We start from the raw sequence: 26,230 nt of genomic DNA, 5'->3' as shown, positions 1-26,230 counted from the left end.
CGCCCCCTGCTGCCGGCACAAAGAGGCACTCACCAGGGCTATGTGGCTGTTGTTCCAAGTGTTGTTGTCCACCAGGGTTGTCCGGTTAGCCATCCCAGCGATCTGGTAGCCGTAGTCCCACCAGGACATGACCCGCGCGTGCTCGTCCGTGTTCTGACGCAGCCAGTAGTACGCCTCGCGGAAGTCGTCCAGAATGTTCCGTGTCCTGCGTAGGAACACGCAACCGACTAAATCTCGACCCCTATGTCACGAGCGGACTCAAATCTCAAAGGAGTGTGCCAGCTCCGGAGAGCTGAAACACCCAGATGACACCGTAAGGAGAAGCATTAGGGCTGCAGACTGAAGTCTCATCCGCTGACACCACTCTCACACTGGTGAAGTGTCCCTCTGGCTAATAAGAGGAGAAACAGGGAGGCCTGACCTCACAGAGGCAGGAACATCAGTCACAGGGTATGGAGCAATTCACAGCTCTTCCTCTCTGCTGCCAACTCATCAGAGCCACAGAAAGGCCAGGCCTCTGTGACACACACGCACACGCACGCGCACGCGCACACGCACACGCACACGCACACACACACGCACACACACACGCACACGCACACACGCGCTGGTCTAATCCGTTAGGCAAGCAAGTGAGCTTGTGCACACTCCTGCTCGTTGTCGGAAGCTAGTGCTACAGTGGTGTAGAACTGTGTGGTTGTACGTGTTATATGTGTTCACCTACCCATCATGGTTGTAAGTCAACAGTATTAATGTATGGCTGTGTAATGTAATCTATGTCTATGCACACAGCACAGTATGTGTGTGTGTCCACGTGCGTGTATGTATTTGTGCGTACGTGTGTGTCTGTGTCCGTGTTCATGGGCACGTGGTTTTAGTGTATTAGTCCATGTCCGTGAGTGCGTGCGTGTGTGTGCCTGCGTATGTACGTGTTCATGTGTGTGCGTGTTTCAGTGTGTTTGTCCGTGTGTGTGTGCTTGCGTTCTCTAACCCGTCGTGGTTGTAGGAGGCCAGCACTACGCTGGGGCTGGAGTAGGCGTTGCTGGTGACCCAGGTGCAGTGCACAGCGAACATCATCAGCAGCATGAGCATCAGCATGGTGACGATGCTCTTAATGTTGGGCCCCAGTCCCTCCTCCGACTTCTCCTGCTCAGACACGTGCTTGCGCACCTTTCCGGCCTGCAGGGGGAGACACACGCTGTCAGACACTCACGTACAGTACCTGCCTCCGCTACGGCGCGGCCTGCTCCCAAGACACAGCGCTTAACTATGCAGCCCGCGGCCATTATTAAAGCAATACAGGCAGTGATAATGTCAGCCATTACGGCTCTCAGAGCAGCACATAAAAGCAGCATTCTGCTCAGGTGTAACTGAGGGCCGTGAGCTGAATCCAGCCACCGCACGCTCCAGTGCCGCGGGAAGCCTCCAGACACCTCGCTGCGAGCGCGTTTCGTTAACGAGGGGGCTCGATATGCAGAACGCGTAACGCCACATTCGCCTCGTTAAACACTCATCTTGTCACAACGGCTGCCAGAGTTCCTCTCAGCCCCTCAATCTTGTTGTTAAGGTTTCCAGAAGTGGTTATTTTAACGCTTCTAGCTTCTTGCAGAAGGTGGCAGTTTCTCTTACTAGCCACTCAGCTTACTGTAAAGGTTGCCAGAGTGTCCCTCGCTAACCCCTTACCTTACTGTAAAGGTTGCCAGAGTGTCCTTCGCTAACCCCTCACCTTATTGTAAAGGTTGCCAGAGTTTTCTTTAAGCTCTTACTTTATCGTAAAGGTTGCCAGAGCTTCCCTCGCTAACCCCTCACCTTATCGTAAAGGTTGCCAGAGTTTCTCTTGTCGTCCTCGTCGCTGCTGTCCTCGGCTGGCGGGTTCTCCCTCTTCTGGTCGTCTCCCAGGTAGTGCTCGAAGACGTTGGAGAAGGCGATGGCCGACAGCATGCACACGACGGGCGTCAGCGTCAGCATGAGCCGCACCATCACCCCCGCGAAGTAGACCGCGCTGATGGCGTACAGCGCCACTAGGGGGCAGGAGAGAGGAGCGGGGGGGAGTGGGGGGTTAGTGCGAGAGACACACAGCGGTTTGAGATATGAACACCAATCAGGACGTCTCCCGCAGTAAGTACACACTGAGCGGCCCTCACTGTGCTGCTCATTCTCAAGGTAAACCACATTTCCCAGCAGACCACAGAGATGTATTACACCCACTTCCAGCGTGGGCACATCAGCCTGCGCCCCAGAGATGCACTGTACTGTACTGAGAGACGGGGAGAATCTGTGCCCTGGAGACGTACTCTAATCACTCCTCTAATGACTGTTCTGTGTTGAGGCTCCTGTAATGTTTGCTGCACAGCCCCGGGTTCAGCGCAGTGCAGTGAACACTTACGACGTGCAGCCCTAGAAACGGTCGCTGGGAACAGCCGGCGACGGCTCACCGAAGACGCGCTCGTCGTTGACGTTTTTGATGCAGAACCAGAGGCCTGCTGGGAAGGTGCAGACCAGGATGTGGAGGTCGAAGAAGAAGGAGACCCAGGTGGTGGGCTGGTGCTCCGATACGGAGGCGATGATGGGGATGTGGATCTTGGCGTACCTGGGGAGCGCAGGGCAAAGGGGAGGAAAGGGGGCCAATCATTCAGGAGATGAAAGACATCATATACACGAGGCCCACCAATCAGAAGATGAAGGACATCGTGTACATGAGGCCCACCAATCAGAAGATGAAGGACATCATGTACATGATGCCCACCAATCAGAAGGTGAAGGACATCGTGCACATGAGGCCCACCAATCAGAAGGTGAAGGACATCGTGCACATGAGGCCCACCAATCAGAAGATGAAGGACATCGTGCACATGAGGCCCACCAATCAGAAGATAAAGGACATCTAGTACATAATGATACTCACCCTGTGTCCCACAGAGAGTAAAATCGGCCACTCCATGGTGCAATGTAGCCTGAACAGACAAACACAGCCATTACAAACACATCCACTAACAGACTGACACATCCAGTATGCACAATATACACAGTCAATATTACATCAAACGCATACCATTTCGGCACAAAACAGTTGTTAAATTGGGCTTGTGAGCAGAAGGTAGTAGGTTTGATTCCCCAGTGGGGAACAGATGGACGTCATATAAAATATAGACTTGTTATGTAAAGATGTTTGTTGCCAAAAAAAGGATGTCTGCAAATCATATTTACAGAATAAGTAAGCCTGCTTGCTTTCCTTTTATTGTGTTCAGCAGGTCAGTGATCCGTTTTTTTGGACTGAAGAGACAGGGAATGAAAACTGTAATATGTGGTGAAGACTGAAGCTCTGATGCGTGGGAGTAGAAGGGCTCTCCTGCAACACCGCTTTATTAACAATACTGAGGGCTGGAGTACGAGCAGAAACAGGGCTGAGACACAAAATGGCCGCCGTAACCGAAAAGCACCCTGGCAACAACTGAAGTTTTCAGTCTGGGGCAAAACAAAGTATTTAAGAGATCTTTAGAGCACTCTTCAAAAAAAAAATATGGCCAGATGGATATTTGTTTTAGATTGGATTGAAAATATTAATATCCAGAAAGCCTGCAAAGTAATCCTGAATGAACGTATTTATCTTGCCAAAATTCACACAGCCGTGTACAAATTTGGACGGAACGAAAAAAAAACGAGTGACGTATTCAGACAGCAAGGCGTTTTACGGTCTTCTAATTCTGTCCCGGAGCAGTGCGAAATGACTGACCCTTCCGAAAAAAAAGCAGCAATTACTGCTCTCCTGCCGCGGAAGGTACGGCCCCTCCCCTCCTGCTGGATGCATAATTCAGCTGTCCTGTTACATCTACGCCGCTGTGCTCTTAGACTAATGAAACAAGTTAGCCCGACAGCAGCCGCGCGCGGCCGTCCGCTGGAGACTGTAACCTGTCACTCCGACGCCATCGGCTAATCTGCGCGGCGGCGGCGGCGGGGGAGCGGGTGGCAACGAGCTGGCAGACAGCCCTTCCATCTGTCTGATGGGCTCGGCGGCGAAGGGCGTCTGGGTTTGTTTATGAAGGTCAGGTGACGCGCCGGTGAGGTGTGGACTCACCTGATTCGCTCAGGTACACGACTGAGGCCCTGGCGTGTTTATCTCAGGATAATGAAGGTATGAGGCATGCTACCGCTGTCAGCAGTTAAAAGAGGGTGAGGTTCTGTGTTCTGTACAGGTCTTGTATGTTATGATAAGGTAAATTACCTGTGCAAATAAAAGTGATGCACAGTACCAGTGTAGGTCAGGTATATGACAGTGAGGTACACTACCTGTGTAGGTCAGCTATATGACGGTGAGGTATAGTAGGTATAGGACAGTGAGGTACACTACCTGTGTAGGTCAGGTATATGAAGGTGAGGTATAGTAGGTATAGGACAGTGAGGTATAGTACCTGTGTAGGTCAGGTATATGACAGTGAGGTATAGTACCTGTGTAGGTCAGGTATATGACGGTGAGGTATAGTAGGTATAGGACAGTGAGGTACAGTACCTGTGTAGGTCAGGTATATGACAGTGAGGAAGACGACTCCAGCAGCCAGGGACACGCCCAGGAAGAAGAGTGTCTGGAACTCCTGCTTGGTGAGGCGGTCTTTGAGGTACTGCAGGAAGGCGTACGCCTGGAGCAGCGCGAACACACCTGGAGCGGGGAACAGGTCGCCACGTTTAAACAGGTTCCTGTGACCGCAGCAGAGCGCAGAGGACCGCAGGAGACCGCAGCGGCTGGGCAGAGCGCTGGCACGGGGCCCTCCCTGCTGCTGGAGCACAGGGCAGCGCACGCCCGCTCAGCCGGGCTCGCTCATGAAGGGCAGGCGATGCCACAGCTGTGGACTGGGGGTCCCGGTAATAATGAATCTGGACTCGCCTCCGCAAAGCAGCCGATAAATATCCAATCGATCAGGCACAGAGATGCACTGGCACACGGGCACGCACGCATACAGACACACACACACACTCACACTCACACACACACACACACACACACACACGTGGAAAACAGCACCGTCACAGTCTCCTGGCTCTGCAAGGTCTCCTCTTTCACATTTGTCAGAATGACAGACAGGGCCACGCCCACGGCTGCGGGTACGGGGGCCGTCCTACAGGCCGGCTCTCCCCCTCCTGCAGCCAGGCACCCCTCCCCCCCGCCACGCTGAGAGGGGAGCAGCTGTTCCGCCGCTGCTGCAGACTTACGAGCGCTCTGGCGTTTTATGCACACGGACCCGCCGGCTCCCAAACGCCGCCTCGCTCCTCACAAGCAAATCCTCACGCCCAGGAAAACAAATCTGAGGCCGCTGCCATGCACCCCACCCTTAATTTCATCCCCCGCTTCTCTAAACCTGACAAATAGCAGCGTTTAAAGGAGAGGATGCGGACCAGCCGTACAGCTGGATGCAGAGGGAGAGCGCATTAGCCTTCTGAACGCAATGTTTCAAAAGCACCTTCGAAATAAAGATTATAATTATCATCATTATTATTATTACAGTTTACAGTTTACAGCACTGCAGGGAGCAGGCCTGTTGTGTATGCTGCAGGCAGCCCAGGGCTGGGGCAGGGTGCTGATTGGAAGAACCGGGAAAGGGATGAACCCTACCTGCCGCCGCCATGTGTTCGCTGGTCCTGATTGGCTGGAAGCCTACGAATGGGATCTGCATGGATAACACCAGGCCCACTATGAAGAAGGTGCTGTACGCTGAGGAGGGAAGAGAGAAAAACAGCTCAGTTTCACCCAGCATTCACAAAGACAATACAAAAAAAACAACAACAAAAAATATAGCTGCAAGCAGCAATGCGGGGCGCAACGAACATGCACAATCGTATTTGTACCATAATTTTACCCTCTGTACGATCAATAATCCCAAAAAGTGCCCAAATGTAGGCTACGATAATTTCGCCATTTCACAATGAATTTATTAAATTTACTAAATTCCCTGGCTGCTGATTCAGGATCCGGTTTGCCTTTTCACATACAGTATACCATGAATTGTAACGTTACAACTCTCAATTACAACGATTACATGTTTGAGCGATTGCGATTTAATTGTAAGCTATTTGACAATATCCGTAGACCAGGCTTTCTAGTGTTAGTCTCACTCATTTGAGTAGGGTCCAGGAAGTTGCCTGCTTCCACGCAGCGTATGTGGTTGGCAAATGTTTTTCTCCCCTTTGTGACCTTTGGTATTGCACTCATTGGCTGAAGTATGTCAATAGGCGTGTTAAACAAGGTTGTTATTCACACCTGTGATTTCTCTTTTTTGGGCGTGTACGATAATTCTCTTTAAAATCCAATGATTTTAAGCCTTTTGTAGGCTACGATAGTTTAATATTTCCCACCTGGCAACGATTCTTCTTGATTTGTTGGGGACCTAATAAGGATGCAACAATTTCACCCTTCTCCTGCCTTCTGCTAAATTACACCTATGCAGACAGGGAAAGCAAAAGCATGCATCTTTCTTGATGGAGTATTCAAGCCAGGTTCTGGAGTGATACCAAGCGGCTTGAAAGCATCTCTCCCCAACACTAATTAGTCGGTGGGGGTATGACTTTAAAAGTGGTCGACTTGCCGTGTTTCGGTTTAAGTCGTCAGCGACATTAGCAGCGCCACTGCTGCAAGGTTGACCAGCATCTTTAGCCCCGCCGCTAACGTTATCAATGGCGTTACTAGGTCGACTGTTTAATACATTTGTATTACTGAATTATATGGGGAATTTTAAAGAATATATATAGAATTATAGAGAGAGACACTGTAGTTAATATGCAAATCGCCAGGCTGGGGCAAGCTTGTGATTGGTTGGTCCAGGCCCAACCTGGACCAACCGTCGACCTGGGACTGGCTTCAATTAAGGTTTAGGGCACAGCTAGGGTTCAGCTAGGGTTAGGGTTAGGGTTAGGAAAACGGTAAGTCTGAGGGTTGAGGCAAGTTCACGGTTGTGTTTAGCAGCTTGAAGAAAGGTTAGGACATGGGTTTGTTAATGATTTTGAATGAACCAAAAATTTTCCCTCGTAGCATGTGTACCTATGACCATATGGTGTAATAAATGCATGTTCTATTAGGGAGAACATTTATGTTTTTTAAATGGCCTCATACATATTATTTTGCATTTGTATTATTGTATTCATGATATTTACCTTGTTTTCCATCAATTTTAAATGGGTTTTCTGATGTTTTCATAGGTACCAATGGCTTCAATTAGGGTTTAGGGCTCAAACTAGGGTTCAGCTAGGGTTAGGGTTAGGAAAACGGTAAGTCTGAGGGTTGAGGCAAGTTCACGGTTGTGTTTAGCAGCTTGAAGAAAGGTTAGGACATGGGTTTGTTAATGATTTTGAATGAACCAAAAATTTTCTCTCGTAGCATGTGTACCTATGACCATAGAAAATGTGTAATAAATGCATGTTCTTTTAGGGAGAACATTTATGTTTTTTAAACGGCCTCATACATATTATTTTGTATTTGTATAATTGTATTCATGATATTTACCTTGTTTTCCATCCATTTTAAATGGGGTTTCTGATGTTTTCATAGGTACCAATGGCTTCAATTAGGGTTTAGGGCTCAAACTAGGGCACATTTAGGGTTAGGGTTAGGGTTAGGAAAACGGTAAGTCTGAGGGTTGAGGCAAGTTCACGGTTGTGTTTAGCAGCTTGAAGAAAGGTTAGGACATGGGTTTGTTAATGATTTTGAATGAACCAAAAAAATTCTCTAGTAGCATGTGTACCTATGACCATAGAAAATGTGCAATAAATGCATGTTCTTTTAGGGAGAACATTTCTGTTTTTTAAATGACCTCATACATATTATTTTGCATTTGTATTATTGCATTCATGATATTTACCTTGTTTTCCATCAATTTTAAATGGGTTTTATGATGTTTTCAATGGTACCAATGGCTTCAATTTGGGTTTAGGGCTCAAACTAGGGTTCAGCTAGGGTTAGGGTTAGGGTTAGGAAAACGGTAAGTCTGAGGGTTGAGGCAAGTTCACGCTTGTGATTAGCAGCTTGAAAAAAGGTTAGGACATGGGTTTGTTAATGATTTTGAATGAACCAAAAAAATTCTCTAGTAGCATGTGTACCTATGACCATAGAAAATGTGTAATAAATGCATTTTCCTTTAGGGAGAACATTTTTGTTTTTTAAATGACCTCATACATATTATTTTGCATTTGGATTATAGTATTCATCATATTTACCTTGTTTTTCATCAATTTTAAATGGGGTTTCTGATGTTTTCAATGGTACCAATGGCTTCAATTAGGGTTTAGGGCTCAAACTAGGGTTCAGCTAGGGTTAGGGTTAGGAAAACGGTAAGTCTGAGGGTTGAGGCAAGTTCACGGTTGTGTTTAGCAGCTTGAAGAAAGATTAGGACATGGGTTTGTTAATGATTTTGAATGAACCAAAAAAATTCTCTAGTAGCATATGTACCTATGACCATATGGTGTAATAAATGCATGTTCTATTAGGGAGAACATTTATGTTTTTTAAATGGCCTCATACATATTATTTTGTATTTGTATTATTGTATTCATTATATTTACCCTGTTTTCCATCAATTTTAAATGGGGTTTCTGATGTTTTCATAGGTACCAATGGCTTCAATTAGGGTTTAGGGCTCAAACTAGGGTTCAGCTAGGGTTAGGGTTAGGGTTAGGAAAACGGTACGTCTGAGGGTTGAGGCAAGTTCACGGTTGTGTTTAGCAGCTTGAAGAAAGGTTAGGACATGGGTTTGTTAATGATTTTGAATGAACCAGCAAAGTTGTCTAGTAGCATGTGTATGACCATTGGTTTTGCCAAATTTTCAATCTGCAGGAAAATCCATCATGGTGGACTTTATGGGTTCTTGAGGCATATTTGTTCCTCATGAGAAATGACACAAGTCCACCTGATTTCATGAATTTTCATCAAATGGGGTGGAAATGGCAGCATTTTGAAATTTGCGTTTTGAATCCGTTACCATAGCGCCACCTATGGACGAATCATGGCAATTCTTTGTGGCATAGTTACTCATGGTCTCTAGTTTCGACTTCGTAATTTGTATCATTTTTGGTCAAGGACTTTGGGGTTATTTGCCCATTTCAAGGAAAAGAATAATAATAATAATACTAACAAAAACAATAGGGTTCCTACTTTGTAGGACCCCTAATAATAATAATAATACTAACAAAAACAATAGGGTTCCTACTTCGTAGGACCCCTAATAATACTAACAAAAACAATAGGGTTCCTACTTCGTAGGACCCCAAAAAGATACCGGAACGTGTCTTGGGCCTTCGACCTGCCCCACTAACAGAGTTACTGTTTTGTCTATGCCAAATCTGTCATTTTCAACTAGCCAGCAAGTCGAGCTTGCAAACTGATAAGAAATCAGACTTTCTGGCTTCACTCTGCTCAAACAGTGAGGCAGAAGAGAGGCCTGTGAGGAAAAAGAACAAACGGTTTGTCTGAAGCGAATGGACAGCGTGCTGGAACCATGTGTTTCAGAGCGGATGTTTCAGAGGGGCTGGTGCTGGATGAACGCCGCATGCCCGGAGGAGATTAAAACGTTGCTCCTCAGCGGGACGGCACCGACGTGATGATCAGACGAGGATACGAGGAGGCGAGCGCCCAAAAATGACCCAAACCACCCGTGTCTGCTGCCGCCAAGACCTGCGCTGCAATAGCCTAGGCGTAGCTGGAGAGCCCGGCTGTACGGCCGCCCCACAGGGCAGCATCACCAGGGATGAGTCAAACACTCAGCGCTGCGGGACTGTGATGAAAACATCGAGTGCGCTTCACCATCAACAAGCAGAGCAGCGCTCCAGATCTCAGCCCATTTCCTCTTTATCCGCATCACACAGGACGATGCATTATTTATTACTTATAACATCAGCACGGTCATAGCGGTGCGATCGGTCTAAACCACTGCCCTGCTCGTTCAGTCAACAGCGTTGAAATGCTGATACAATTCCCCCCTTTCTAACATAGCAATATGCTAGTGCCGATTACGTACAGCTGCTAATTGGAAAAGATTTGCAGTGTCCTTGTGAAATTAACGTTTTGTCAATACACATTCATTACGTTACATCATCCGCCTGAAGCCAATCTGGGAAAGAGCTTGGCTGAACGACACACTGCCCCAGATGGGCGCAACATCTCAGACTGCTAGATCCCTGCTGGGTGCTGCCACTCAGCAAGTGAACATGGCGCATCCTCTGTCGTGTGTTATAATAGAGCCCTCGAACACGGCCCGGCTAGGACTGCATTTTCTGCCCCTGGTCTCAAGGGCAAATGTCAAGAAGTATGGCGCCATCTACAGGCAGGACCGCAGCACGCGCTCCCGCTAATGGAGCCTGGTAGGTGAGGAGGAAGGGCGTCTTGTCCTCCTCCTGGGCTGATTAGACACTCCCGTCCCGTCGGGGAGTTCATAAAGCCTTCTGCAGCTTCCCCGGGTCCCGTCGGGTCAAGGCTGTGCAGGGCTGACGTTTCACAGCGAGGAGCTGTGGCTCCTAAGCAGAGGGAAATAGATGTCCTGGGCTGGGCTGGGCTGGGCTGGCCGGGCGGGGTCAGCGCAGGGGAAGAGCGTGCTCAGCTCCCCCGCGCCCGCTGGGACGTTTACTGCATCACACCCACCCCTCCGCTCGGCGGGCTGGCTCCAGTCCATCGCCCCACGGCTGGCGGGGGAGCGGCCGATCTGAGCACGCTCTCGGGGTGAGGGAGAGGGACCACTGCGGTCGCCTGCCCGTGTGTTACTGAACCACGGGGAGACGCCTCCTGTGTGTTACTGAACCACGGGGAGACGCCTCCTGTGTGTTACTGAACCACGGGGAGATGCCTCCTGTGTGTTACTGAACCACGGGGAGATGCCTCCTGTGTGTTCCTGAACCACGGGGAGATGCCTCCTGTGTGTTACTGAACCACGGGGAGATGCCTCCTGTGTGTTACTGAACCACGGGGAGATGCCTCCTGTGTGTTCCTGAACCACGGGGAGATGCCTCCTGTGTGTTACTGAACCACGGGGAGATGCCTCCTGTGTGTTACTGAACCACGGGGAGATGCCTCCTGTGTGTTCCTGAACCACGGGGAGATGCCTCCTGTGTGTTACTGAACCACGGGGAGATGCCTCCTGTGTGTTACTGAACCACGGGGAGATGCCTCCTGTGTGTTACTGAACCACGGGGAGACGCCTCCTGTGTGTTACGGTCAGCGAGGAAGCAGTCTGCGGGCACCGCAGGACGGTCACCGGACCGTACGCTGCCGACAGAGGGCGCTGTTCGCGGCTGCTTGGCACTCTCACAGAAACACAGGAGGTCTTTGCCAGCCAGTGTGCTTAAAACAGAGTGGAGAAGACAGAGGAGTAAGGTGTGGTCTCTCACTGATGTGGTCTAGACTGAGGTCTGAAAATTGTGTTCGCCTGGTAAGTGTGTGTGTGGACACTCACTGATGTGTTAGACAGGTAAGAGTGTGTGTGGACACTCACTGATGTATTAGACAGGTAAGAGTGTGTGGACACTCACTGATGTATTAGACAGGTAAGTGTGTGTGGACACTCACTGATGTGTTAGACAGGTAAGAGTGTGTGTGGACACTCACTGATGTATTAGACAGGTAAGTGTGTGTGTGGACACTCATTGATGTGTTAGACAGGTAAGTGTGTGTGGACACTCACTGATGCATTAGACAGGTAAGAGTGTGTGGACACTCACTGATGTGTTAGACAGGTAAGAGTGTGTGGACACTCACTGATGCATTAGACAGGTAAGTGTGTGTGTGGACATTCACTGATGCATTAGACAGGTAAGAGTGTGTGTGGACAGTCACTGATGTGTTAGACAGGTAAGAGTGTGTGTGGACACTCACTGATGTATTAGACAGGTAAGAGTGTGTGTGGACACTCATTGATGTGTTAGACAGGTAAGTGTGTGTGGACACTCACTGATGCATTAGACAGATAAGAGTGTGTGTGGACACTCACTGATGTGTTAGACATATAAGAGTGTGTGGACACTCACTGATGCATTAGACAGGTAAGTGTGTGTGTGGACACTCACTGATGTATTAGATAAGAGTGTGTGGACACTCACTGATGCATTAGACAGGTAAGAGTGTGTGGACACTCACTGATGTATTAGACAGGTAAGAGTGTGTGGACACTCACTGATGCATTAGACAGGTAAGAGTGCGTGGACACTCACTGATGTATTAGATAAGAGTGTGTGGACACTCACTGATGCATTAGACAGGTAAGTGTGCAGTCACTCACCTATGTAGACTCTCCTGCTGTATCTCTGCATGAGCAGCAGCACAAACACATGGAGGGGGATCAGATTAATGATGAACACGTAGCCTCCCCACGCAGAAACCTGAAACAAAACACACACACACACATTAACACACCAAACACTTCTGTCAACCCCACAAAGAGGTGTGCGGAGCGCCAAACACACACAACAAACAGCTGATACACACCAAACACACTCCATTCCCAAGCAGCCACCTTAATCACCCCCACCCACAGCAGACTGCAGGGAAACACACACACACACACACACACCAACGACACCTCAAACAAGTCAAAAGCAGATAAAAACAAAGCACAAACGTCCCACACAGATAACCGCTAAAAGTGTTCAAACGCGCATAAACTGCAGCAGACAAACTGACCGGACTTAATCGCTACACCATCGAAGCGAGGAAGCGAGGAGAAATGACTGTAGGAATCTGAGTGAAACACTCCTCTGAGGTGGGCCAGCGTGGCCATCTCTTCTAGCGCCGTCTGCAGCGTGGCGTATGAATGCCTGAGCTCATTATCTGAGCAGGGTGTGGGCCCGGCTCAGTCTCAGCTCTCACGCATGGTGTCAGAGGCGTTCTGGAGAGGGGGGAGATAACTGAGAACGAACCCGCTGGGGGGGGGGGGGGATGCTGAGCTGAGGGCAGCGTTTCGTTTGACAGCGCTGGTCCCGGGACGCCTGACGTCCTGCCACTCAATGCTAATGGCCTGTGTGTGTGTGTGTGTGTGCGTGTGTGCGTGTGCGTGTGTGTTTGTGCGTGCGTAAGTACGTGTGTGAGAGTGAGACAGAGCGTGATGGCTCACTTGTGAGATGACAGTGTGAGTGTTTAGGTGTGGGTACGTTAATGTGTGCAAGATGGTGAGTGTGCACATACATGTGAAAGTGTTTAGATGCGAGTGTGCACATACATGTGAAAGTGTTTAGATGCGAGTGTGCACATGCGTGTGAGGGCGCAGGTATGACACAGCTCAGAAGAGGGGCGTAGTAACTGTGATTTATGTAAGGAGGAGGACTTCCCGCTAACACAGGCCTGAAAGCGTTCCCTTCAGGGAAGAGAACGTCACTGCGGGAGAGAAGAGCCTGTCCTTCAGCTGTCACTGTCCGCCTCTCCCTCCCTCTCAGCCCTCCACCCACCTCCTCTCAGGAGGCTCGGGAGAGGGGAGGGGGAGGCGCAGTGTGGCGGCCACACGGCCCAGCCTCTCAGCCTCTTTCCTGTGGCTCCTGGCTCGCAGGGCTGTCGTTATCAGCAGGCCGGTACCGCAGACGTGGGGAGCGGATCAGCAGCAGACGCTGGGGCCAGAGGGTCACCCGGAGGACAGGACCCGGCTCACAGGTCCCCAACGGGAGGAGGAAGAGGAACTCTGGCCTCGCTCCTGGGGACGGACATCGGGAGAGATTGGGCCAGCGCGGCGCAAAGACCTCTGGGATAGGCCCGAAAACCGCCAACTACGGGGAGCGGACCGGCCCATTCTGGCGGTTGAGACGGCCCTGGTTTCGGAGAGGAGCTGACCCGCGGTCCGGGCGGGGTCGCGCACGGTGGAGTCGCGACGGCCTCTCGCTCACCGCCAAGCACAGGAGGATTACGCCCCGCTGCAGGGTGCGGAGTGGCCACCGGGCGGCCTCGCGAGCAGGCTCCACTGCAGGACCGTAGGAACAATTCGGTTCTGATGCACAAGGGGTGGGGGCAGGGCCTCAGCACACCTCTGTAAACCTCAGAGTGCGTGCGTGTGTGTGTGCATACGTGTGTGCGCGCGTACATGCGTATGTATGTGAGAGTGTGCGTACATGCATATGTGTGTGTGTGTGTGTGTGCGTATGTGTGTTTGTGCGCATGCATGCGTACGTGTATGTGTGTGTGCGTATGTGTGTTTGTGCGCATACATGCGTACGTGTATGTGTGTGTGCGTATGTGTGTGTGTGTGTGTGTGTTTGTGCGTATGTGTGTGTGTGCGCGTACATGCGTACGTGTATGTGTGTGTGTGCGTATGTGTGTGTATGTGCGCATGTGTGTCTGTGCGCGTACATGCGTACGTGTATGTGTGTGTGTGCGTGTGTGCGTGTACGTGTGTGTGTGCGTGTGTGCGCATATGTGTGTGCGCGCGTACATGCGTATGTATGTGTGAGTGTGCGTACGTGCATGTGTGTGTGTGCGTATGTGTGTTTGTGCGCATACATGCGTACGTGTATGTGTGTGTGCGTATGTGTTTGTTTGTGCGCATACATGCGTACGTGTATGTGTGTGTGCGTATGTGTGTGTGCGTGTGTGTAGCTGGGTGGATTCTGAGTTATTAATCATCTTGGTTTTCTCCATAGAAATCCGGGGTCTCAAATGTTGTGCGACCGCTGGTGCTGTTCCCTCCGCCCTGGGTTCAGACGCCCGGCGTGATCGATGGGCCCGGGTTCCTACAATCCATCTCACATGACAACCTCTTCTAATGAGAGAAATTTTCCTCGAGAGATTGGAGGCGCGTCTCTTCTCCTTGTCCCCATTTAGCTCTCAATCAGAGGCGAACGGGGAGGGGACGAGCCCCATCACAGTCTCTCAGCCGCGCGCCCTCCGGGTGCGCTAACCCGCGGTGGCGCTGCGGTCTAAACCGCGCTCCTCTTTGAGGGACGGTCGCGGTTCGAGCCCCTGATCTGGACGGGCTCTCTCCCTGCGCCTCACTTCGGCGTGACCGCGCTCTCCGATGCGACACCTGCCACTTCCTGCGGCCGTTCCCATTCATAAAAGCCTCCCGCCCGCTGAGCTCAGGGAGCCCGCTGAGCGCTATCAGCCCCCCCCCTCGCCCGTGGCCATGGCAACAGCGGCCGTCGGCACTCACCATGTAGAAGTAGGAGAGGCAGCATCCGATTGTCCAGAAGACCGAGCCGGTTTTAACGGACTTCACCTGCGAGGAGGGGGAGAGGCGGGGAGAGAGAGAGAGAGAGGGAGAGAGAGAGGGGACACGGAGGGGAAAGGGTTAACAGAAACTCTCAAGCGCGCGCTCTGCATCACCGTAATCACCCATAATTCAGCCCGGGCGTCGCTCGCTGCCGAGGAGACAAAGCCAAATTAAGCAGCTTTAAGCGAGAGCCATTAGCGGACCCAGCCGAAGACTTTAAAGCGCTTTTCTAATTAGGGCTAAATGCTCCTGCGTGGGGGTGGGGGGGGTGATCGAGCGTGAAAGGGAGCCTCGTCAGCTGCGCCCAATCAGCACGCGGCGCGCAGCTGTCTGGAAGGACGCGTCTGACTGCGTTAGCGGAGAGAGGGGGCGCTGCTAACCCCAGAGGAACATCAGAGCCCTTAAGAACACCGCCCCGTGCCCCCACAGCGCCCCTCTGTCTGAGGACCTGCCTCTGCAGCAGCAGCACACGGGACGTCCCGCCTGCTTTGGGGCCACTGACTGCATCTGCTACCGTCCCAGCTCACAAAAGCAAGAGCAGCACTCTCTCCCTCTCTCTCTGCACAACTGCTCTTCAGCGACCAAACAGGACACAGGGCAGTCAGATATTAATCATCTGCACGAATGATTTATGCCTTAAACATTTAAATGAGAAATTATTAAGTGTGTTGGTCAGTGTAGCGCTTGATTATTTATTTAAAAAAAAAATATATATATTTTATTTAGACCGCTTCTAAACGGAACCCACAAGTTTAATCTGTCCCACTGGAGAGCACCCCCCCCTAAGCCCTTCACACACAGGTTTTATAATGTCCCTGACACGCTGCGGGGTTCAGCTCTGTATTGCAGGCACGGGTTTCTAATGCACTGCAGAGTGCTGGACTGTCATGTGCATTTCACACTAAGAATTCATTCAGGAGATGGAGGAGAGCTGACAATGAGACATTTTGTATATCTGAGTCCTCCAAACAGAACAACAGACACTGAGCTGTGAGAAGTGGAGAGAGAACGAGAGAGAGAGAGAGAGAGAGAGAGAGAGGGATAGAAAGGGAGGGATAAAGAAAGAGAGCGAGAGACATGAAAGAGAGAGAGCTAGAGAGGGAGAGAGAAAGAGCAAGAGAGTAAGCTAGCGAGAAAGAGAGGGACAGCATGAGATGAAAAGATCTGGAGAGTGAAAGGAAAAGGGGCAAGAGAGTGAGGGGAGACAGAGAAAGAGAGAGAAGAAAGAACATGTTCTATATATATCTCCTATATGTACAGAGGGAGGAGGAGGGGAGGGAGAGACATGTATGGGCGTAATAAAGAGCAGAAAGGCAGGTGTGTGTGGAAGGCTGTAATAAAGAGTGGTGGGGACCTCTGCCCCTCCGGATCAGTGCAGTAATAAGAGCGGGGGTAGTGGGGGGCAGGGGAGGGGGCTCGGGGGGTGCAGGCGAGGGGGCTCGGGGGGCGCGGGTCAGCGGGGCTCATCAGAGAGCGGCCCTAACGCCGGCGCAGTGTTCCGCCCCGGCGCCTCTCTCCGAGCGACGCGCGTTCGCCGCGGCGCGGGCGGCCGACCTCGTCTCGGTCCGGGACGAAGCGGCGGTGGGGGCGAGGGGACGGGCGGGCGAGACGCGGGCGAGCCGGCGGGCCCCGGGAAGGGCAGGCCCCGCGGGCCGGAGGGGATTCAATTATAGATTGGGGAGAACAGGGAAACCCGGAGAAGGTTAAGCGGCCCAAGCTGAATGGGTTATTAGCAGAACAAATGAGCGCTGGAATAATGGCGGCCCTTCCTGGCGTGGGAGAGACAGCCCCTCACGCTCCGCGAGGGAAGACGGCGGAACAGGCCGCTGTAAATAAGACCGATAACGGCAGCTACCCATGCGCTGCCCAGATACCTTCAGCTGAGCCGGTCGTGAATGACACGGTCCGCTTTTAAAAACACGCCTCCGAAACCTCCACCCTGCCCGTCCCAATCGCTGACTGACTGCCCCAGAGCCCACGCCCCTCCGCCTGTGAGGTCGTCATCCTGAGAGCGAATCACCTGGCCGGGTGTTCCCGGAGTACGCAGGCCGGTATCAAACAGGAAGGCAGCTAAAGCCTGCAGACCTCCAGAGCCCAGTAATCAAGCTTCAGCATCACCGGCTGGTCTGGGGTTCGATGAAGTGACTGCCTGAACTGCACAGTACAGTTCCATCGCCCCACAAGGGTTAATGCTACAGCTTCTAAATACATGTATGTATTTATGTATAAAGACATGTTTGCTGACATTTATTTTTTATTTTATATTTACTCATTTAGGCCTCTTAGTTGAGCTTTTGTTTCAGTTTTTGAGTTGGTTAAATAAATGTTAAATACAGTACATTTCTGACGTTACTGTAAGAGTGATGTCACACCTGAGCCAGGACAGGCACAGACTCTTCTCTGCGTAAGAGTGATGTCACAGCTGGCCCAGGACAGGCACTGAATCTCCTGTGCGTAAGAGTGATGTCACAGCTGAGCCAGGACAGGTATAGACTCTCCTGTGCGTAAGAGTGATGTCACAGCTGGCCCAGAACAGGCACTGAATCTCCTGTGCGTAAGAGTGATGTCACAGCTGGCCCAGAACAGGCACTGAATCTCCTGTGCGTAAGAGTGATGTCACAGCTGACCCAGGACAGGTACAGACTCTTCTGTGCGTAAGAGTGATGTCACAGCTGACCCAGGACAGGTATAGACTCTTCTGTGCGTAAGAGTGATGTCACAGCTGGCCCAGGACAGGCACTGAAGAGCAGCGGTAAGCAGACGCTCGGTCCACTGCCGCTCCACCACTCCAATTAAATTACAGCAATTAAAGGGGAGCAGCCAGACGCGACGTCAGGCCGCTCCGGGCTCCAGTTAACACCGCCCATCCTGCTCCGCTCGGGCGTGGCCCTGCAGCCTCTGAGCTCCGCACAAAGGGAGAAACGTAGCCGGAGGGGCGGGAGGGGAAGGCATCCATCACGGATACGAGCAGGAAGAGGGGACGGTTTCACAGCACACAGAGGAGACTGGGGTCAGGTCGCACCGCGGGGCAAACCCATTCGCTGACATCACTGTCCCCGCGCCGTCACACGGGCCTGCTGGACGAACGTCGGCGGCCCACAGGCGGTCGGTTCATCACACGGCTCCCGGCCTGGCAGCACGGAATGCGCTCAGTGTAGATTACACATCCGCTCAGCGCATTTAACTCAAGAGCCCGAGTCCTTGAGTCTGAGCTGAATGGGATAAGAGCCTTTAGGCCGTTTACCGCGAGAGAGCGTCTGGCGTAGCGTCTTTAAGCGCGAGCGGTACGAGAGCGAGCCCGCAGCGTAGCGTAGCGTCTTTAAGCGCGAGCGGTACGAGAGCTAGCCCGCGGCGTCAGCGTAGCGTCTTTAAGAGCGAGCGGTACGAGAGCGAGCCCGCGGCGTCAGCGTAGCGTCTTTAAGAGCGAGCGGTGCGAGAGCGAGCGACGTAGCGTCACTGTCTTAAGAGCGAGCGGTACGAGAGCGAGCGTAGCGTCTTTAAGCGCGAGCGGTACGAGTAGCGAGCGTAGCGTCTTTAAGAGCGAGCGGTACGGAGAGGCGTAGCGTGGGACGTCTTTAAGCGCGAGCGTACGAGAGCGAGCGTAGCGTCTTTAAGCGAGCGGTACGAGAGCGAGCGTAGCGTCTTTAAGCGTGAGCGTACGAGAGCGAGCGTAGCGTCTTTAAAGCGAGCGGTACGAGAGCGAGCGTAGCGTCTTTAAGCGAGCGGTACGAGAGCGAGCGTAGCGTCTTTAAGCGAGCGGTACGAGAGCGAGCCCGCGGCGTCAGCGTAGCGTCTTTAAGCGCGAGCGGTACGAGAGCGAGCGTAGCGTCTTTAAGAGCGAGCGGTACGAGAGCGAGCGTAGCGTCTTTAAGAGCGAGCGGTAGAGAGCGAGCGTAGCGTCTTTAAAGCGCGAGCGGTACGAGAGCGAGCGTCACAGCTGTTCAAGGCGCGACGAGGCGAGCAGAGCGTCAGCGCGTAGCGTCTTTAAGCAGAGCGGACGAGACGCGAGCGTCAGCGTAGCGTCTTTAACGACACGTACGATGAGCGAGCGTAGCGTCTTAAGGGAGCGTACGAGAGCGAGCGTAGGTAAGGCGAGCCTCACGGACGAGCAGGTCTAAGAGCGGCGGTACAGAGCGAGACGTAGCGTCTTTAAGCGCGAGCGGTACGAGAGCGAGCTACGTCTAGCGCCGTACACGGCGTACGAAGTGCGCTTTAAGCGCGAGCGGTACAGAGCGAGCGAGAGCGTCTTTAAGACGCAGCGATAACGAGAGCGGCGTAGCGTCTTAGCGGAGCGAACGAAGCGAGCGTAGGTCTTTAAAGCGCGAGCGTACGAGACGAGCGTAGCGTCTTTAAGCGCGAGCGGTACGAGAGCGAGCGTAGTCTTTAGTAGCGAGCGTTACGAGAGCGAGCGTAGCGGCTTTAGCCGCGGACGAGAGCGAGCGTAGCGTCTTTAAGAGCGAGCGGTACGAGAGCGAGCGTAGCGTCTTAGCTAGCGAGCGTCTGAGAGCGAGCGTAGCGTCTTAAGCGCGAGCGGTACGTAGCGAGCGTAGCGTCTTTAAGGCGAGCGGTACGAGAGCGAGCGTAGCGTCTTTAAGCGCGAGCGGTACGAGAGCGAGCGTAGCGTCAGCGCGCGGTCAGAGCGAGCGTAGCGTCTTTAAGCGAGCGTACGTAGCGCGAGCGTAGCGTCTCTTAGCGCGAGCGTACGAGAGCGAGCGTAGCGTCTTTAGAGCGAGCGTACGAGAGCGAGCGTAGCGTCTTTAAGCGGAGCGGTACGAGAGCGAGCGTAGCGCTCTTAAGGCGAGCGGTACGAGAGCGAGCGTAGCGTCTTTAAGCGCGAGCGGTACGAGAGCGAGCGTAGCGTCTTTAAGCTGCGAGCGGTACGAGAGCGAGCGTAGCGTCTTTAAGACGCGAGCGGTACGAGAGCGAGCGTAGCGTCTTTAAGCGCGAGCGATCGAGAGCGAGCGTAGCGTCTTTAAGCGCGAGCGGTACGAGAGCGAGCGTAGCGTCTTTAAGCGCGAGCGGTACGAGAGCGAGCGTAGCGTCTTTAGCGAGCGTACGAGAGGAGCGTAGCGTCTTTAGCGGAGCGTACGAGGAGCGCAGCGTAGCGTCTTTAAGCGCGAGCGGTACGAGAGCGAGCGTAGCGTCCGTTTAAGCGCGAGCGTACGAGAGCGAGCGTAGCGTCTTTAAGCGTCGAGCGGTACGAGAGCGAGCGTAGCGTCTTTAAGAGCGAGCGTACGAGAGCGAGCGTAGCGTCTTTAAGCGCGAGCGGTACGAGAGCGAGCGTAGCGTCTTTAAGCGCGAGCGGTACGAGAGCGAGCGTAGCGTCTTTAAGCGCGAGCGGTACGAGACGAGCGGCGTAGCGTCTTTAAGCGCGAGCGGTACGAGAGCGAGCGTAGCGTAGCGTCTTTAAGCAGCGGCGAGTACGGAGCGAGCGTAGCGTCTTTAAGCGCGAGCGGTACGAGAGCGAGCGTAGCGTAGCGTAGCGTCTTTAAGAGCGAGCGGTACGAGAGCGAGCGTAGCGTCTTTAAGCGCGAGCGGTACGAGAGCGAGCGTAGCGTCTTTAAGCGCGAGCGGTACGAGAGCGAGCGTAGCGTCTTTAAGCGCGAGCGATACGAGAGCGAGCGTAGCGTCTTTAAGAGCGAGCGGTACGAGAGCGAGCGTAGCGTCTTTAAGCGCGAGCGGTACGAGAGCGAGCGTAGCGTCTTTAAGCGCGAGCGGTACGAGAGCGAGCGTAGCGTCTTTAAGCGCGAGCGGTACGAGAGCGAGCGTAGCGTCTTTAAGCGCGAGCGGTACGAGAGCGAGCGTAGCGTCTTTAAGCGCGAGCGGTACAGAGCGAGCGTAGCGTCTTAAGCGCGAGCGTACAGAGCGAGCGTAGCGTCTTTAAGCGCGAGCGGTACGAGAGCGAGCGTAGCGTCTTTAAGAGCGAGCGGTACGAGAGCGAGCGTAGCGTCTTTAAGCGCGAGCGTACGAGAGCGAGCGTAGCGTCTTTAAGCGCGAGAGGTACGAGAGCGAGCGTAGCGTCTTTAAGCGTGAGCGGTACGAGAGCGAGCGTAGCGTCTTTAAGCGTGAGCGGTACGAGAGCGAGCGTAGCGTCTTTAAGAGCGAGCGGTACGAGAGCGAGCGTAGCGTCTTTAAGAGCGAGCGGTACGAGAGCGAGCGTAGCGTCTTTAAGCGCGAGCGGTACGAGAGCGAGCGTAGCGTCTTTAAGCGCGAGCGTACGAGAGCGAGCGTAGCGTCTTTAAGCAGCGAGCGTACGAGAGCGAGCGTAGCGTCTTTAAGCGCGAGCGGTACGAGAGCGAGCGTAGCGTCTTTAAGCGCGAGCGATACGAGAGCGAGCGTAGCGTCTTTAAGCGCGAGCGATACGAGAGCGAGCGTAGCGTCTTTAAGCGCGAGCGGTACGAGAGCGAGCGTAGCGTCTTTAAGAGCGAGCGGTACGAGAGCGAGCGTAGCGTCTTTAAGCGCGAGCGGTACGAGAGCGAGCGTAGCGTCAGCGTAGCGTCTTTAAGAGCGAGCGGTACGAGAGCGAGCGTAGCGTCTTTAAGAGCGAGCGGTACGAGAGCGAGCGTAGCGTCTTTAAGCGCGAGCGGTACGAGAGCGAGCGTAGCGTCTTTAAGAGCGAGCGATACGAGAGCGAGCGTAGCGTCTTTAAGAGCGAGCGGTACGAGAGCGAGCGTAGCGTCTTTAAGCGCGAGCGGTACGAGAGCGAGCGTAGCGTCTTTAAGCGCGAGCGGTACGAGAGCGAGCGTAGCGTCAGCGTAGCGTCTTTAAGCGCGAGCGGTACGAGAGCGAGGGTAGCGTAGCGTCAGCGTAGCGTCTTTAAGCGCGAGCGGTACGAGAGCGAGCGTAGCGTCTTTAAGCGCGAGCGATACGAGAGCGAGCGTAGCGTCTTTAAGCGCGAGCGGTACGAGAGCGAGCCCGGGCGCACAGGCGCGGGCGGCACAGCATGGCGGCCACGTCGGGTGGGGTGGTGGGCGGAAATTGATCGTGCAAGCTGGAGGAGAATCGATCCGTTCGGTGCCAAAGGTCGATTCGACGATACGTTGCGGGGCGTGCGAATGAAACCTGCTTATCCCCCCCGCACGCCGATTCCGTCCTCGCACGCGCTCGTACGGCGGCCGCACAAGAGAGACGCGCTTCGGTGGAGGAGTGACACCGTCAATAACACCTGCACCCCGAGACTGTGCTTCGTTTGTACTGTGCAGCTGAATGGGCTTCATTTACCTGCACAATGGAAAATGGCTGTTGCCGTATCAGTGCTTATTCAGACCCTCTCGCTTCATTAAAATGGAAGAGCGGACAAAAAAGCCGCTAATATTTTCAACAGCGCTCACTGTTAAAGGAGGCGGAATGGCAGGAGAAATCAGGATGTGTTTTTCCTTGAGAAACACCGCATTTGTGCGGTTTGCGTAGGGCGAACATTCTGCCTCTTTTTCAGTAAGGAGAGGAAAGCTGGGCTTCCCGCTGACTTACAGCGGCGGCTCAGGGCAGCCTTCGTCCAATTACGTGATCGGCAGAGAGATGGGGAGGACGGGGGGGGAGGGAAGCGGCGCTCTGGGCTGGCCGTCGCGGTAACGCTTCGTACGCATTCCCCGGCGTGCCGTACCGTGCGTTCTGACCCCAGCGCTCCTCTCGGCAGAGCGGCTGCCTCGGAGACACCGCCAACCGGAGCACAAGCTGCCAGACTCCTAATTGAGTTCAAAACAGCACTGGGGGGCCCAAAAAAAAAGAAAAAGGAAAACTAAAAAAGGCAAACTTGCACCACCAATGGAGTGGCAATAACAGCATGCAACAGCCTGCAAGTCTGCCGCATTAGCATAACTCTCCTCATCAGTGTGAACAGGCACAGGACCTCAAAGCGTGTGTGTGTGTGTGTGTGTGTGTGTGTGTGTGTGTGTGGTGTGCAGTCGTGTGTGTGTGTGTGGTGTGTGTGTGTGTGCATGCGTGTGTGTGTGCGGTCGTGTGTGTGTGTGTGTGTGGTGTGTGTGTGTGCGGTCATGTGTGTGTGTGTGTGTGTGTGTGTGCGTGCGTGTGGTCGTGTGCGTGTGGTCGTGTGTGTGTGTGTGTGTGTGTGTGGTCGTGTGTGTGTGGTGTGTGTGTGCGTGGTCGTGTGTGTGTGCGCGTGTATGTGTGTGGTCGCGTGTGTGGTGTGTGTGCGGTCGTGTGTGTGTGTGTGTGTGTGCGTGTGTGTGGTGTGTGTGTGGTGTGTGTGTGGTCGTGTGTGTGTGCGTGCGTGTGTGTGTGTGTGTGCGTGTGTGTGTGCGTGTGTGTGTGGTCGTGTGTGTGCGTGCGTGTGTGTGTGGTCGTGTGTGTGTGGTGTGTGTGTGTGTGTGTGTGTGTGTGTGTGTGTGTGTGCGTGTGTGTGTGTGTGTGTGTGGTGTGTGTGTGTGTGTGTGCGGTCGTGTGTGAGTGTGTGTGTGTGCGGTCGTGTGCGTGTGTGTGTGCGGTCGTGTGCGTGTGTGGTGTGTGTGCGTGTGTGTGTGCGTGTGTGTGTGGTCGTGTGTGTGGTGTGTGGTGTGTGGTGTGTGTGCGTGTGTGTGTGTGTGTTGTGTGGTCATGTGCGGTCGCGGCTCCTACCCAAAGGTAGTAGGTGAACTGCAGGGCGAAGATGGCGATGCCCTCGTTGTCGAAGGAGCCGGCGACGGAGCGGGAGATGTAGCCGGGGACGATGGCGATGAAGCAGGCGGCCAGGAGCCCCGCCCCCTGGTTCCACAGCTCCCGCGTGAGCAGGAAGGTGGATATGGAGGTCAGGCCGCTGAAGACGGGGGCCAGGAAGACGCACACGTCCCGGATGTGCACGGTCACGTGCAGCAGGTTCAGCACGTAGTGGATGAGGCCCGCCGTCACCATCAGGCCCGGGTATACCTGCGGGAAACACGGGGGGAGCGGGGGAGAGACGGATTTACCACGGCTGCCATCTTAACCTGGAGCACAGGACAGGGCTTCTACACTCTCATTAAACAGCACGGGTTTATCACTATTTACATACTGAGCACTAAGTCAGTCCATGTCATCCATGCACACATACAGACTCTCTCAGGGCTCTAGCTAACATTTTTTCCCAAGGGCACATGTGCTCCCAAGTTGAAAAATTAAAAATTTAAAAATGAAGGAGCACACTAATGAATCCCAATTAGTAGTAGATGTGCTCCCAAATCATTTTTCCACTTAGTAAATATCAATTTTCAGGAGCAAATGCTTCTAAAACTGGAGCACCATAGAGCCCTGACACTGCGTAACTTCCTTGGACAATTCCACAGTATTTTTAAAAAGCCTGTATACCTTCCTCAGTAGTGAGGCCAGGAGTGTGGTGATCGCTCATAATTTGATCTGATACCATCCCCCTCTGCAGCCTAACCCATGCCACACTGAGCTCTTCCGGCCCCTGTGCAGGCAGAGCAGAAAGGCTCTGGGTCCCTGCAGCCAAACTGCTGCATTTTAGAGCAAACTGTACCGGCCCAGCACAGGGCACCCGGGTATTCATCACCCCCTGAACCCCGGGGTCTTAAACCTGTCGCCAGCGGGGCCCGGGGCAGAGCTGCAGTCCCTCGATCGGTGCTTTGCAGCACCCTGTGCCCAAATCCTCTCCCCGTCGCCCCGTCCTGAGGGGCACGTTCCCCCTAATGCACCACATTAAAAATAAGCACTAAATAATTACCCTTTTAATTGCCCGAAACAACAGATGCTGGAATCACTCTTATTCCGGAGCCAAGAGCCGACCTGACTGCGCTAAATTCTGCAGTTCCTCTTTAACGATAAACAAGGCAACGCAGCCAGACAGAGCAACAGCAGAGACGCACTATAGAGAAGAAAAGCTGTCACTTTACTGACATCCCCTAAGTCTAGCTGCAGATGTGTGTGACTTAACTGCGCACAGAGACTTATGTCATCATGCACAATTAATGGGGCCTGTCACAGCCATCAGCTGCTCGTATCGGAAAGGGTGAGTGAGAGAGGGGAAAGGAGGAGAGAGCGAGGGGAAGAGAGAGAGGGATGGAGAGAAAGCAAGTGAGCAGGGAGAAAGAGAGGGACTGATCCCTGGTTATTGTTATTCAGTGATAGTTTCAGATGTCAAATCAATTGCAACAGTTCAGAATTTTTACACAATGCTCCACTCATACGTGTGTGTGTGTGTGTGTGTGTGATGGTTCACATGTTTAAATCTGGGGTATGTTAATATTAAATGGACAGGACACCTCATAAAATACCTCATAAAATCTAAGAATACATTTCCGCATGGGGAAAATCAATCAATGACTCATCAGGTCATTTGCAAACTCTGATACAGTCAAGGCAGCCGGTAGATAAACCTCTCTGAAAATACTCCATCGGATTCCGGATCACAGAGCCCTGTTCTTCGCACAGATCCACCTCCAGAGATCTCCCGGCACCGCGGGGAGTGTGACACTGTAGTGACACTCTCCGCGACCCGCTTGCTGAGTGGGTGGAGCGCACACTAAACTCGACGCATTCACAAACTAATTAGCTTACGGTGCACAAACGCAATTCGAGAAGGTCACTCTGCACTAAGCGCTTCTGCCCTGCAGAGCGGAACCGCAGAGCGGAACCGCAGAGCGCTTCAACTGTTAAACACCGCTTGAAGTTTTCAGGAAAAAACATTTTCGGATTCCTCTCGACCTTGGTTAGCCCATTTCATGCATCAAAACAAAGCAATTGATGTAGCTGATGTTGAAAAAGACTAGTGAAGTGGAACTCTAAAAAGACTATGCCTTTCAGGTAAATCTTCAAAGGAGGCTGGTATTGACCTGTGATTTGAATAAGGCACTGTAGCATTTTCAATGTCAGGGGAGGCTTTTTGCTGCCTGGCACTTTATTTAATTAGCTTTCCGGAGGTCCGGCAGTACCAGTGGCTCTCCGTCACACAGGTCTTTGTGTTCTTCACTTGAAGAAGTAAAACTGACCCAACGCTAATTGGTTTTACATCCAGATTCTAATTTGTAAGATGGTAAAGAAATGTGCAAAGCCTGTTAAAAACGCAAGTTTAAGAAAGCGTTGGACTGATGTGTCACGATCTGAAGCCTGAAGCAGGAGCTGCCAATTATTTCAACACGAGCTTC

The 26,230-nt window shown here is 52.7% G+C and overlaps 1 protein-coding gene across 6 annotated transcripts in view; it reads right to left on the bottom strand.

Annotated features, from left to right (window-relative positions):
• Window positions 1–26,230, bottom strand: part of LOC135261421 (dolichyl-diphosphooligosaccharide--protein glycosyltransferase subunit STT3B) — a 70,106-nt gene that overhangs the window by 7,731 nt on the left and 36,145 nt on the right. For all 6 annotated transcript variants that reach the window (XM_064347705.1, XM_064347709.1, XM_064347708.1 and 3 more), the window contains exons 3-12: window positions 23,730–24,017; window positions 15,096–15,161; window positions 12,246–12,345; window positions 5,606–5,704; window positions 4,508–4,654; window positions 2,906–2,954; window positions 2,436–2,590; window positions 1,810–2,021; window positions 992–1,179; window positions 34–205 (exon numbers count right to left, since the gene is read on the bottom strand). In XM_064347705.1, coding sequence (XP_064203775.1) covers window positions 34–205; window positions 992–1,179; window positions 1,810–2,021; window positions 2,436–2,590; window positions 2,906–2,954; window positions 4,508–4,654; window positions 5,606–5,704; window positions 12,246–12,345; window positions 15,096–15,161; window positions 23,730–24,017 — 1,476 coding nt within the window. The remainder of the gene's footprint in view (window positions 1–33; window positions 206–991; window positions 1,180–1,809; window positions 2,022–2,435; window positions 2,591–2,905; window positions 2,955–4,507; window positions 4,655–5,605; window positions 5,705–12,245; window positions 12,346–15,095; window positions 15,162–23,729; window positions 24,018–26,230) is intronic.

This window comes from Anguilla rostrata, chromosome 8, assembly GCF_018555375.3.
Source record: "Anguilla rostrata isolate EN2019 chromosome 8, ASM1855537v3, whole genome shotgun sequence".
Classification (NCBI taxonomy): domain Eukaryota; kingdom Metazoa; phylum Chordata; class Actinopteri; order Anguilliformes; family Anguillidae; genus Anguilla; species Anguilla rostrata.
This window is presented reverse-complemented; position numbering and strand designations above follow the sequence as displayed.